The sequence below is a fragment of the Carassius auratus genome, chromosome 4 (genome assembly GCF_003368295.1).
Source record: "Carassius auratus strain Wakin chromosome 4, ASM336829v1, whole genome shotgun sequence".
NCBI classification, from domain to species: domain Eukaryota; kingdom Metazoa; phylum Chordata; class Actinopteri; order Cypriniformes; family Cyprinidae; genus Carassius; species Carassius auratus.
Window position 1 is genome coordinate 18,607,286 of NC_039246.1, and position 15,660 is coordinate 18,622,945.

General features: G+C 38.0%; 1 protein-coding gene across 1 annotated transcript in view; it reads left to right on the top strand.

The window, feature by feature from the left end:
- Positions 1-15,660, top strand: part of LOC113061565 (CUGBP Elav-like family member 2) — a 138,752-nt gene that overhangs the window by 22,233 nt on the left and 100,859 nt on the right. The window contains exon 2 of the mRNA XM_026230819.1: positions 12,257-12,292. Coding sequence (XP_026086604.1) covers positions 12,257-12,292 — 36 coding nt within the window. The remainder of the gene's footprint in view (positions 1-12,256; positions 12,293-15,660) is intronic.

Here is a 15,660-nt window from a genome sequence, read left to right on the forward strand (position 1 = left end):
AGCTTCAAGATGCCTCCTTTATGGAGAATCTAGCCTCATGCATTGCTCAGGTGTGATTTTGGCCCATTCTTCCTCATAGTCTTCAAATTTTAAAGGTTCTGTGGGCCTCCTCTATGAATTCTGAACTTTAGTTCCTATTTTCTATTGGATTCAAGTCAGGTGATTGGCTGCGCCATTCGAGCAGCTTTATTTTCTTTTTCTGAAACCAACTGAGAGTTTCCTTGACTGTGTTTGAGATCGTCTTGCTGAAATGTCCACCTTTGTATCATCTTTATCATCCTGGTACTGTAGGTAGCTAATACTAATTTCCACTGACTAGGGCAGGATTGCTTTCTAGTTGCTGATAGATTTATGCGGGTGTCTTGGCTTTCCATGCCTTTTTGCACATCACCTTCTTCATGTGTTCAGTACTTTTTCCCTGTGTCATTACATTTTATTTATTCATAAAATAAATTGAAATATAGCACCTTTAGAAATATAGTTACTAAGAAAAACTGTGATATGTTCAATACTGATTTTACCCGCTGTATTATACACACACACACACACACACACACACGTATTTAATTATGCTCAAAGGTGCATAGCGTATGAGTACCTAAGTGCAAATGTGAGTCTCAAAAAAAAAAACATATCTGGGACACATTTTTCCCCTTGAACTCTAAAAGAAAAAAATAAGAAGTAATATCTTGAGAGAACACTCTACTAATATACTAATACAGATTTTTTTTACGCAGATGTAAAAGAGAGAAAAAAAGTCTGGATATCATTATATTATATGCCGGCTGACAATAAAGCAATGACATCATTGTGTTAACCACCCATCCACCTATCGTAACGACTCTTTGGCGTGAAGCCGAAAACATGCGTCTGGTTCTCATAAAGACTTTGAGTGTGTTTGTGTGTATGGAAGAGCTGTGTAATGTTTCAGATGGAGCCAGTTTTATGCTTGCCGATTTTTCCTTGTTATCTGAACTTATTTCTCCTACTTTCTCTCATCTTCCTCTTCTCGTTTGTCATTCAGCCTGCATAGTATGTAGATGAGGAGATATCACCCAGCAGCACTGATGGATGTGTGAGACTCCGTGCTGTGTGTGTGTGTGTGTGTGTCAGCAGCATAACTTTATTTTATTACAGACTTACATCAAAATCATCATTAATGATGTATATGCTCAGCCCTCCTGCAGGGAGCGTGTCTTGTGCGTGTGACACATGAAAGTTTGTTTTCTTTTGCAATGGTGTCCCATTTTGGGCCGCTCTGTGTGGAGTATTTATCACAATCCTGAATGTTTACTTATGTTATTGCGCTGAAGTCTGAGTGTGTGTGTATGTATGTTTTCCTGGTTGCTATGGGCCTCAGTTGGTGGATTCTCTGCAGACTTCATTAGTTAAAACAAAGCAAGATGTCCATTTTGTCTGCTCCTCCACCTTAATTGATATTGATTTGTTCGCGCCTCTCGCGGGATTAAAAGTGTGTTTTGTCCCGTCGCCAGTGCTTTTTCCTTCATCTCGCCGGGGAAGTCAGTCAGTTCCTTTTCCTGCAGCTTTTCTTTTCTTAAAACGCAATCCGTTGTCAATCCCATCCTCATTAAAACACCATTAAAATTGTGCAGGTAGTTTATAGATGCCTGTGGCTTCTGCCAGACATAACCACACACACAAACACACATATCTGAAAGTCTAGCTGAGTTCTCGTTGTTTTAATTGGCAATACAGGAAGATGGGTTGGTAATAAATAGGGTTATTATTATTATTATTATTATTTTACATTTAGTTATTTCTTAACTGAAAAAGTTGGCATAGTGCAGACAGAATCACTATCTCTGTTGAAAACCCTAGAATCATGCCTCAGTATTTGCTATCTACACGTAGTTACCTAAATTAGCATGCTAATCTAAACGCAACTTCATAGTGACAGATTTGAAACATTTATAATGTTGGTGTTAGCATGTTGCTAAGATAACAGCATAGTACTCAATAATAACAAGCACACACAAATAATGTCCAACATAATACGTTTAATAATTCATTTTTTATTTTATTTTTTTACAGCGGTTGGGATATAGCACACTAAAGTGACAGATTAAAAACATTTACAGCAGTTTGGTGTTAAGATGTTGCTAAGCTAGCAACACAGTACTCAGTAACTTATTTACTTAGTAAATAAAGTGTATGGTATCTTTTATAAAACATCCCTCACGGCTCTGGGGGAGGGGGGCGGGGTGAATAAAGGTCTTCCGGTTCTTCACAGTCAGCAATAGTAAGAAAAAAATATTTATTATGTTTGAAATCTGGATATTTATCTTACAATAACGCATGGATTCGCTACAGGGGGCCTTTATTCACCCCCCGGAGCCGTGTGAGGGATGTTGTATTACAGATGCGCACACTTTATTTCATGTCTTCTGAACTGTTGACAACAAAAACCCACTTACCCCATTGAAAGGCTTGGAAGAGCAAGGACAATTTTTAATATAACTTCGATTTGATTTTTCTGAAAGAGGAAAGTCACATACACCTAGGATACTTCGAGGGTGGGTAGAAGATTTACACATTTTCATTCCCGGGTGAACTAACCCTTTAAGTGACAGATTTTTAACGTATAAATAACAGTTTATCATCATGTTGGTAAGATAAAAAAACAGTTCTCAGTTATAACAAGCACACACAAATATTAAATCAGTTTTTACAGCGCATGGGATATAGCACACTTAAGTGTAAAATATAAAGCCTACTAAGTTTTGGAATAGAGATGCTGTGTGTGTGCTTATATCAGTGTGTGATGAGTGTGTGTGATAAAGCAGTCCTTCCGCGCATGCTGATAATACACTAACCCGTCTCTGGCGTTAGCTGGCTTTTCATCATCATGATTGATGGCGTTCCGACCCGGATCTCGAGCGGTTATGATCATATCAATTTGCCGCCAACCTCATTGACATCTCTTTACAAGCCCGTTATCTTCCATTCTTGCCATAATGACGCCTCGCAGAACGACCGCACGGCTCATCGCCCCAGTCCCCAGCGGAGTGGGCTGGGATTATGCCGTCAATAGTGGCCAGATTAAGTGGTAATGTGAGATTAACGCGTGGCACGAGTTTATTAAATGGGATTAACGCTGACATTTCACCCCAGTGGGACACCTCTGACATTCACAATCAGGAGATGAAAGAGATGACAGAACCGTTACCAAGGCAGCCTTGTGTCACCCCATGAACCAGTGAGACCTGCATTATCAGACGCTATTGTTTAAATGTTTTTCTTTTTAACTTTCATATCTAAGAGAAAGACTACATATAAAAGTCATGTCAATAAATGAATTTAACTTTGAGCTGTATATATATATATATATATATATATATATATATATATATATATATATATATATATATATATATACCCCTCAGAAATATCCTATTAACATAATCACATTTCCATCCATGTTCTACTTTTTTTCTTCTTTTTTTTTGGCAGGGAGTAAATTGGGGAAAATAGGCTAGAAATGAGTGTTAACTGGAGGAAATTAGTGGAAAGTAGACTAAATTAGTAAAAGAGGTGACATGTGTAGGAAGGACAGAAGTGCAAGGGTTCGACTCTGGTGAAATGGGAGCCACAAGGACATGATTGTTTCTAATTATAACCACAAGTCATTTTCTTCAGTTGCATTAGACATCAGTCAAACTGGGTGAGTGTGATTGCACTTGTGTAAGTGAATGATTATGAATTTGTGTTAGGGATGATACTTTTAGAATTTTGGATGATGCTTTTATAATTATTATATTCAGTGTCCTTGATGTTAAGCTGCTACTAAATAGATTTTGGTGATGTGAACAGCATTACAGTAACATTACGGGGAAATGTATTGTATCACCCTTATGTTGTTCCAACCTGTATGACTTTATGGAAGAGGGTGAGTCAGAAATGACAAAATTGTATTTTTAAAAATTTTTAACTATCCCTTTTTTAACAACTATTTGTCTTTTTAAATATGGCCTGAGTGTATATTTCCCTTGAAACACTGTTCGCATTAAAAATGAAAGAGAATATTCAACAGGACATAAAGTACTTAAACGGATTGAGTGCAAACATGATTTGATTGGTAAATAATGACAAATAGATAGTCAACCAAATCTGTCAGACCGCTAAATCACATTTCATAAAGTAAGAGCCACTAAACATGTCCTACCGTACATGTGTTGTGTTATTAAGGTTTGAGAGCAGTTTGTTAAACTTGTTGCATTTAGAGGTGAAGGGCTTTACAACACCAGCATGACTGAATACAGACCGCTGTGGCAGTTAATGAAATCTTGGCATGTCTGTGGACCTCCTCTCCTTTCGTTCCACAGCTCTCCTGTTACACCGCACAGCTGTGGAGTGTGTATATGTGTGCGTCCTGTTCCATTTCAACAAACTCTTATTGCTCAAGTGCTTTAGTTCCAGTGCGGATGAATCTTTCTCTTACACTTCTTGCACGCATACACCTATAGAACGGAAAAATCTCTAATTAGATGTCAGCAATGCGAGCAAATGGAGACTTTTGCTTCAGATGTTTATTGGAGAAGAAGACCTCAGTAATCTCACACGTCTAGTACCAGGGTCCCACATTGAGTCGGCAGTTTAGGCAGTGTCCCATGTTTAGATGTTAAGTCCTTAAATCTAGTCTACAAGTTGGCTTTAGCTGCATTTTGGTTTGATCTTCAATGCAACAAACTGAAATGAATTTTACAAACAGAAATGTTGACTGTATGTGTACTGTATGTGCTAAATTGTACACATCTAAGTTTAAGTTCTCGTTTATATATATATATATATATATATATATATATATATATATATATATATATATATATATATATATAAATTTCAGTAAATCCATTTCTTTCGTTTTACATCAGCTTTTTTTTGAAAGACTGAGCTCTGAGGAATCAGATTTAGTGAGTTAAGTATTGAATATTAGCATTGCTCTGTTGAAGGATAGTGCATATATTAGAGGAGAACTAGGACAGTTAATGCAGTACTCAAACTGTGTGATGCTAAGAGCAGCTCCCAAAGGCTCAGCTTCTTTATAACTACACACACACACACACACACACACACACACACTTCATCTGGAGTAGACGCTTGAGGCTGCTCAACTCACTGTCATTGATAGTCAGAACAAAGAGGTCAAAGCAAAATGCATCACATATGGTGGGTGTATACATATGTTTTGCGTGTTTTTCCATGGCTGCATAAGAATTGGTATGTTATTCTGCCGGGTCATTATTTGGCAGAGACACTTTTTGGCAGAAGCAGTGTTTGGCGGCAAACCAGCTTTCTGCCATCAGGTGATACACTGCCTTGTGTGTGTTTGTGTGTGTGTGTGTGTGTGTGTGTGCGCGCCAGAGCATCTAGAACAGCTGCTGGGGCACATCTGTCTACCAAGCAACACATTCAGATACACAAACCGACCTGCACTATATGGCGAACCCATTTCCTAGCATCCAGTGCGCTGTTAGGGGCCTTCCACACTGATGGGTTCTTGTGGTCCTTCTGTGCTGAGAGAGACGTCTCAGAACTTTGCAACATGCCACACTCTGTCTTGCACCATGACCACTGTGGTTTTAAGATGCCCTGTCCACTTGCATCTCGAGACCTCTGCATTCTTTTCCATTGTGCTGTTGTGTCTAGCTGCTTTGAATGTAAGAATGCAGTATGTAGTTCACTCCAGAATGAAAATTTCCTGATAATTTACTAAACCCCATGTCATCCGAGAGGTTCATGTCTTTCTTTCTTCCGTCAAAAAGAAATTAATGTTTTGAGCAAAACATTCCAAGATTTTTCTCCATATTGTGGACTTCAAAGGTGACCAACGGTCTATAGACCAACGTGACTATGGAAGGCACCAAGTCATTAACACGCTTCACAGAGCTAGTGCAAGCATTTGTGGTTAAGAAGTATATAAATTTTAACTTTTTTTTAGAAAATGACCCTTACTCCTCGGCTGGGATCATGAAGAGCCCTTTAAAGCTGCATTGAAACTGCAGTTTGGACGTTCAACCTGTTGGTCCTCATTGAAGTCCACTTTATGGAGAAGAATCCTACTAATCCTAGTGATTTACTCGCAATGTAGAGGGTTGATATGGTCGCAAGTTCTGTCATTACCAATAGAGTTCAATGGAGCTTGCAAAAATAACAACAAATACTTATTGAACCACATAGCAACACACAAAAACCTACTCCGCGCACCAGACAAAATTTGCGCCAATAGCTTTGAGAGCAGTGTGCCGACATATATAGCGTTATTGCGCCTCGGGCATCCTGAGTTTGAGTCCGTGGAAAGCTTGTGGACCTTTCCCGATACGAAGAAAAAGAACACCAGACAACCATTCAAATACCTGGACAACTACACTCTTTAGCAACCAAATACCATAGACATGGCAACCACCCAGAACACTCTTGGAGGGAACCACATAGCAACATAGCTTAAAAACCACTCAGAACACCTTAGCAAATGCATAGCAATACCCTACCATTGTGACGACATCTCTGGCATGGGAAAGTACCTTTAATTTAAATGTCATAACCATAATTGGGTTGGTGTGTGGTTCTGTTTCTCGCTGTATCTCCCTCTGGAGAGATGAATTGATATTGTAGCCAGTTTCAAATTAGCCATGTGTCCTGGGACTGGTTTGACTTTATGTATGCCTGTCTCATAAACCAGCTGAGACGACTGTTCTGTAGCCACTCTGTGTGAATGTGTGCGTGTTTTTTTTTTTTTTTTTTTTTCTCTCTTACAGTTCTTTATAAGGTGTACACGACTTCATTTATAAGTGGTACACATACTGCGTTTATGTTTATGGATTTTTAGCAACAGACTTTAATAGCTCATAATGCCTCATAAACTGAGATCTGTGAGGGCTTGTGGGTAATGGAGCTTATGAGAAAGGGAGGGTGCAGATGATTGATGAATGGTGTTGTCTAATCTGTTGCTTAAGGTTATGGATCCCGCTGTATAACTCAGATGTGTGTTAGATTGATAGGGTCTAGGCTTAGAACAGTAAATTCACCCTTTGAGCAATTCTTGTCAAATGAAGCCTAGCACTGAACTTCCTAGACGAGTTTGTTGTCTGTCCCCTTTCGAGTGTTTTTCTCGCACACTCTCAGACAAACAAATAAAATGAGCGAGACAGGGGGAAAGGAAAGGGGTTTAGTCTCTTGGCAGTGATGGACGGTGCTGTCTGAAATGTCTGCATAATCAGAACAACGGAACAGTCATCATATTACACCAAAGCCTTCAGAGTGACTGATGATATTGTGGATTTCTTTTGTCTATTTTACGGCTATCATCAGAATATGTGTACATTTCCATTTTCACCACCCAAACTGGAGCCGTTCCAGACATTTGAATCGCTAATGTTAAAACCCGGAGTACTAGAAAGAGGGTAAAATATATTAGTTTTGTTTGAATATATGCAACATCTCCTTGTATTTTGAGTATGAAATGGGAAGGGACAGAGTTTAAATCCTGTCAGAAGAGATGAGGGTGAAGTCATGGTTCAGGGACTTCTTTCCTCACAAAGAGGTTAAACAAGTCTCTCAAGAGTGCCAGTCACCCAGAAAGAGTATCAGCTTCGGTCTACCTAACTCAAAACGGACGGGCACAGCAACCTGAGGCTCGACTGACCACAAAACAATCGCTTTAAAGACCCAAGATGAGTGTTTCAACAGTCTCCAAGTTCACCAACAAGATGTCCAGGTTCGTTGAGTTTGTTCCAATACAAGATCCCCTCACAAAAAGGATGTCCCAGTTCAATGGCTCCCAATCCTGTTCCTGGAAAACCCCCAACACTGCACATACATGATTCAACTCATCAGCTCATTAGTAAAGATTCCAAGACCTCAAATGTGTGTGTCAGAGAAGAGAGACATCAAAATCATGCAGTGTAGTGGGTTGTCTAGAACCAGGAATGGGAACATCTGTCTCAGTTCATTCAGTTTGTCCACTAACCACAAAGCTTGGTCATTCATTTAAGTTTTTTCATTAACATTCAGAGTCTCAAAGTGAAGTGAAAACATCCATTGAGAAGGTCTAAACAAAATACTTCTTTACTCTCTACTCTTAAAAGATCATTGCAGACTTCATTGAATGAAAAAAAAAAATTTGTAGGTCAACGGAAGTGAACACGATTGATTTGTTAACAATATTCACAAATAAAACACCACTGCATTATGGCTATTATGGCTTGTTTATGGCTTATAGCCTCGTGGGGAAAAAAGGCTCACATTGTAGTACCATTCCACCTCATGCATCCCAAGATCAAGTCCCGGCTAATAAAGTGGCAAGCGATCACTTACACTTGGCACAAGAGGTGCGATGCAACAAAATCTATGCAAACCTATTCTAATCATTAGTGTTTACAATGGTTGCAAAACGACAAGACACCAACTGTAAATTGATACTCCATTGTATTTCTGACAGTGTTGGGGAGTAGCTAGCTAAAAGTAGCCATGCTACTTTAACCCCTCATTCCCGGGTACTCATAGCCACACCTCTTCTTGTTCCGAGTGGGTCCTGAATACAGTTCCCCAGCATGGGAGGCTAATGCACTAACAAAGAGACTAAAAGACTGCAGCCCATCTCTTGAGATCAGGGGAGTGATTTATACTTGCACAGCACCTACTCGCTGGCCTCTGTTACACTCACCCCCCTAAACCTAACTCCCACCCGGGTCACGGCACCAATGTAACCCCTCTTTCCCAGGTCCTCACCACTACACCTTGTACTTGTTCCAAGTGGTTCTCCAGCATGGGAGGCAGACACATTAACAAGGATGGTAAATGACAGCAGCCACTAGCTAGTGTGTCCCTATTTATATATACATATTTAAAAACCCTCTTATTCGCAAAAGATTCAAGTTTAGTGACTGCTTTCAACTGTAGTCTAGTGTGGAGTTCTTTAAAACATTCTATCTGTCTAATCTAGCAAATTATCACTCAAAAGCATGATGAATTTCTCAAGCAAGCAAAACACATACTGCTAACACAGTCTGTTGCACAAGGGCCTTGATAAGAAAGTGGATGTGAGTGTGTTTGTGTGAGAGACAGATAGATAGACGGAGAAGTAAAGCGCAGAATGAGTAAAAGAGACGCAAGCACACAGATGGTGGGCTGTTGGAGAAAAAGAGATAATGATTACAGATGAGAGGAGATGGAAACCGCATAGTTAGAAAGAAAGAATGATAGATAGAGACAGAGAGGTAGGGGAGATGTTTCATTTCCATCTACCACCCTCCATTTTTTAATAAAGTAATTTTCTATTGGAATCTAGTGCCTTGTTAAAGGAGCCAAGTGTTTTTAGACATGCATTTCACAATCTACATACCAAATTGTACGTTTTTTTTTTTAATTATTTAAAACTCCTGTTATGCTTTCTAAGGTATTGTATTTTCAACAAGATAAATGTTCGAAAAGGTAAGCAGCAGAAACATTGCCTTTTTTATGTTCCCTTAAAATTTATTTAATTTACATATATAGCTCTTAAGAGCCGCATCTGCTGGTGCTCTATGCCGTTTTATGACACGTTCTTCTGATATATTCAGCCACAGTGCTCTTCTGGGAAATTAAGGTTCAAGTCAAGCCTGCAACATGTTGTGATCCAATTTTCTTAATCTATCCCCAATAATTCCTTTACACTATACACTATACCAGGGACCCTCAAATCTGGACCTTGAGATCCACTTTCCTTTCCTGAGTTTAGCTCTAACCCTAATCAAACACACTTGAGCATGCTAATCAATGCTAATCAATGTCTTTCGGATCATTAGAAAATCACAGACAGGTGACCCCCAAATAAATAAATAAAAATAAATACAATTATGAAATGTAATTTCAGAGTTTAACAGGACCTTTCAAATAGATTACCTGTGGTTTCTTAACCCCTATTTCTTAACCTCAATTTCTCACCACAGTTTATGTGTATTCATGTGTTTGAGGGGGCGACAGAAGACAGAAAGAAAGATGTTTGTGTGTGTTAACACATCTGGGTTAAGGCCTTGCATAATTCATCCCAGTCAGGCTCAATGCGAAGGTATATAAGGCAGAAACCGCGGACAGACCGCTCGCTGTGTGGCTCTTTGAAATGGAAAGTAACCTCCAGCCCACCTTTGCTCTGATCACCAGAGCCGGCATATGCTATCCCTCTGCATCCCTCTCATTTGGGCTGGAATAAAGGAATAATTCACCATTAATAAGTGCATAGCTGGCGTCCTGTTATTCCACAGCGCTGACGGCAGCTGTTATCAAACAGCACCCGTTTCACCGGAAGCTTTCAGAATAATGACCGCACACCTCCTCCCCATTGTCCACAGGGGACCAATTTATTAACATGCGGTGGGAAGCACGGTCTCTTTCTTGATACACACACACACACATATACACAGCAGGAGCTCAGCAGTTGGAGAAGGTAGGGATAAGGAGAAAAAAAAATATTTAAAAAAATAAAAGAAAAACTATCTGGAGTTGGCTGTTTGGTGCTAACAAGAGCGGGGAGTTCCTTTTGATTACCTGAGCTCGGGTGCCATGTTGAATGAGGGCCAAAATTAGCCTCGGTGAATTGGCCACAATTGATCTTCTCTTTGAATACAGCATTCCGCCTTTTCACGCCAGTTTTTGAAATGGTACTGGATGTTTTTTTTCCTGGTTAAAGGCAATTGAAAAAGGTTGCACAAAGTGATTGCTGGTTTTTATTTCAGTTGATTTATTCCCACAAATGGAAGAGGACACATGTTTCCACAAACACACATATATGGCTAAATCTCATATTTTACCACAAAACCGATCGCAAAATAGGTAGGGCACTGTATTTTGAAAATAACTAATAAATAAAGTAATATTAATATTATTCATATTATTAAATGATGACACCAGTTTAATTAATTTCTCATTAATGCCTGACATTCTCATTTTTCAGGTGCAAAATATTAATGTATTTATGTTTTTATCTATTTATGTTCATTTGAACACTTCTTATATTTTGTGGAAATTAAATGAAGGATATATCTGTAAACCTCAGTATTACACTTTGATCGTTTACCGTGCAACACAACATTTGCTTCCGTCAGTGTAACGTGTAAGTTATGATTCATACAGGAACTGTTTGCTAATGAAGTGCCATATTAGCCATTTGTAATTGTAATGAATGAATGAATTTTATTTATTATTTATTATTTTATTATTTTTTGAGAAATATGTCAAGAGGAAGCTGAAAGAGGTGCTCACAATATACCATTCCTCCTCTCTCTCTCTTTTTCTGTCCATTTTTTTCATATCCACTTCTCTTGGGCTCAGTGGCTTGTGACGCTCCATATGTCCATCTGCTTCTCAGAGAGAGAGAGAGAGAGACATTAATACAGGCACCCCTCGCCTCGTACATTCAGCACTCATGTTTTCCCAAAAGCCGAACGCTCTGAAATGACAGGAGAATTGAGGGATGGGGAAGAGAGAGAGGGTGTGGATGATTGGATGGGTGAGAGAAAGACGGAGAGGGGGGGTGTAATGTGTGTGTGTGTGTGTGTGTGTGTAATGTAGACAGCAGTGAAGTGAATGTTATCTTACAGACGTTGAATGCACCTGCAGCTAAAGCCTTGCATGAGAGCTCCCTGTAGAAATAAACACATACACTTGAGTACTATCACTCACACACACACACACACACACACACAAATACCTAATTACAGCTGTATTATCAGAAACCAAGGAGACGTACAAGTACATACACACACATGCACCTGTGCATATTTGATAAAAATGTAAGATGTGCATATAGGCTTGAAATATCAATATATTGTTTTACCAATATTTATGTTTTATTGAGGATCAATCCTATAAATAATATTGGCACATTATTTCTTTATTTATTAAAAATTGAAAAAAAAAAAAAAATCTTAACAATTTTACCTAAACTTTTAGTTTTGTTTTCTTTAAAAAAATACATCTACTGATAAATTGCTGCAATAACTCATTTAGTCTTTCGACACATTTTATTATTTATTAATTTTTTGTTGATTGTAGCTCACACAGCAGTGCTTGACACTAGTTAACGCAGAGGTCATGGGTTCAATTCTGAGTGAATGCTTTGTGTTGTATACCTTCAATGCAATTAGCCAATTTGGACTGCCAAAAATGTAAATGTAAATGTTTTCACACATTTCTAACTAAAATGGTTGTATATGTGTCTTTTCACTGAGCTAACAAATACATTTTCTCTTTTCTCTCACAGGCAGGACGCAAGTGATCTCACTGGAGCTATTCAGAGGTAGGAATGTCCCTAAGAAATGCTCTTTCTTTCTTTTTTTTCTTTCTTTCTTTCTTTCTTTGTCCATGTATGATCTCAGTAATGTTTAATATAACTTCCATATATAATAACAGAACATGGCCTGTTATAATACCTCAGTGAGCTGCCTGCATAGACAGTATTTTAAACCATTCTAGGTTTACTTCCGACTTCAAGTCCTAAAGGTTGACGGAAAATGTGCATTCCTTTCATAAAAAAAAAAAGCCAAATCCAGAATGCACTACAATAAGCTCAGTGGAAAATTGACAAGATGACAAAATAAAATTGACTATTTTGCCTACAATTCGTGTAGGTTAAGTGTAGTTTTTATGTTTATTTGAATATCATGCTGTTAGCTTAGCAACATGCTAACGCAAACTCTGTTGAAATCAGTTCTCCTTGCTGGCTACCGAGACTACTTGAATTCAATCATTATGAGGATCCATTTCAGGTATAGGCTGCTGCCATTTAATCACAAATTGTTGGATAAATTGAGAGAATTGTTGACTGTAAATTTATCATGAACAATTAAAAAGTCTTACAGTATGTTTATCTTACTAAAATGCCCATTTTGTTTGTTTTTCTATGCTTAATAAAGTTTTGTTTTTAGCTTAGCAACATGCTAACATCAAACTATTGTAATTAATAAGGACTTGAGTTTTCTGAGGTGCTATTTTTGTATAGAACTGCCTATTAAGACCATTCTAAATCAATAATTTGCGCAGTTACGTCACTGTTCACACGCTGTCTTAGATGGTAGTGTCCTGTGTATGCGGTAGACAGCAAGGCAGCTCCCTAGGATTCAGAACACAACTAATGACAAGCTCAAACAGCATTCATATGTGATTGGAGGCGGATGATGGGATTTTTGGAAAGGAGAAAGCGTAACCTCAGACTTTGCCGATTTTAACATAGCCTCTTCTGAATTTTTGATTACGAGAGGAGAGCGAGATGACAGGGAAGAGAAATAAAAGAGAAAAAGGTGTTCCCAGAGAGTCAAGGGTGCAGAGTTGAGGCTGGTAAAGATCTGTGACTGAGGGCCATTAAACCCAGCCCCACGGCTATGAGACTACACATCGAAAGAGCGAGAGAGAGCGCCTGAAAGTTTTTTGATAAACTGCTGATCCTGAAATAGCTACACCTATTTTTCATCGGGAATTCTGTTAGGAATAAATTGTCACATCTGGAGAAGAGCTTTCTTCTGCAGGGCGGCACACAGAAACTCAAAGCCACTGCCGGAGTTCGCCACCCTCTCTATCGTTACAGCGATGCACTGTGGGTTACCGCCGGCAAAAGGCAGACTGACAGACAGCCTGCGAGTTTTCAAGGGCACTCATGAAAAGGAAAAACTATGTCACCCTGAGAAATTGCTGTGGACGTTACAGTAATATGAATGAATGTGACGGAAATCTAAATTTTAAGGACGTTTTTTTCTCAAAGTCAACAACTTGCTAAAAGTTAAAGGGATGTTTGACCCAGAAATTAAAATTCTCATCATTTGCAGACCCTCATATTGTTCCAAATCTCTATGAATTTCTTGGACACAAAAGAATGATGAACTGAAGAATGTTGGTAGCCCAACAATTGATAGTAGCCGTTGACTTTCACCGGAAATACTATAGATTAATGGCTTCCATTAGCTATTTGGTTACCTGAATTTTTCATAATATCTTATTCTGTGTCCAACAGCTGAAGGAAACTCGTACAGGTTTGGAAAAGCTTGAGGGTGAGAAAATAATGACAGATTTTCAATTTTTGGGTGTGCTATCTATTTAACTGTAAGTATAGCCCTCATGTCATTTTTTTGATTGGTCTCAAAATGTAATATTTTGTCTACATTCTCTCCACTGGCCCTTGCATGTCTCCTTGAAAATTCTCAGTGTTTTCCTAAAAGCAGATTACTAATACACGTTTCACTTTCAAGATCTGTTGTTCCCAGAAATACAATGATGTAATGTGCATCCTGTGTTCTTCAAGTGCGCATATGGGTTTAATTTGCAAGATATTGTTGATAGAATCTCCCAACCACACCCAGAATTACCTCAGAATCCATCTGTACGCCAAAAGTCATGTGCATCTGAGTGCATGTGTTCACAGCAATGTTAGTGTGACTTCATATGCAGATGAAGTGCAAAAGAACACAGTGAAATTCACAAGAATAGCAAAACACCTCAGGAGTGAGAGGAAATGAACTAGAGATACAGAGCAGAGGAAATGAGAGGAAAGGAGTTTGCCATTAGTTTATTAGCAAAAATTATTGGGTTGTGTGTGTGTGTGTGTGTGTGTGTGTGTGTGTGTACAGTCAGAAAAAAATACTTTATGAAGATATGATAATGCAGATGCGAAGGCTTGGGTGAATGCATTCTTGCATTACTTAATGCAGCAATGCCTCAGAAACTCAGACAGCTGTTGACCTTAAACCGCTATATATATATATATATATATATATATATATATATATATATATATATATATATATATATATATATATATACACACATATATACACACATATATATAAAATTCGAGCTCTAGCACCCCTTGTGGTATTAGTGAGAATGCTGTAGATACTTGTGATAGGTTATGAATAACACTCTGACACATTCAATTGAACTTGCATAACTAGACATGTTTGCGCTCATGTACGTGTGGTAAAGTTATCTTGGGCCTAAGGGGAAAATTCTTCCCAGAGGAAAATTTTACTGTGCAGACTTTGAGAACAAGGTGCAATCTATAATAAGCCTAATTTACATTTAAAGGAGGTGAATTTGTGCTGGAAAGAAAGACAACGACATAAATTCCCATGGTGCAGTGCAATACTAGTCTCAAGGGACTTGAGGGAGAAGTCTCCATTTGTTCTCCATTTAATATCATTGCTGTATGTCATAAAATAACAATCCTAGTTTGAAATATAGTTTCCCTTAATTTTCTCTTGAATTTTTACTATTATATTATATCATTATAAAAAGTATTACAAATTTGAAATATTAACAGTATAATTAAATATTTAATATTATGGTTAGATGTTGTTGAAGCACAAAATAGAGAAAGAACATAAATTAAATAACATATAAAATGTAAAATAATCATATCAAATAATTTTTAAAAAGACCCCAATTTTTTACGTAAGACGTTTGAAGCAATTTTTGAATAAAGAATATTTGTTGTTGCTATGTTGTATTATTAAATAATAAGCATGAATGTGCTAATTACTAAAATTTGTATATTTTATTTAGATTTAAAAAATAAAATAAAATAAAATAAAAAAGTATTTCAGTCTCTGAGACCCCAATCAAAGCCTGTTATTTGTTCAATAAAGTTGAATGTTGAATAAATTACATAAGGTTACT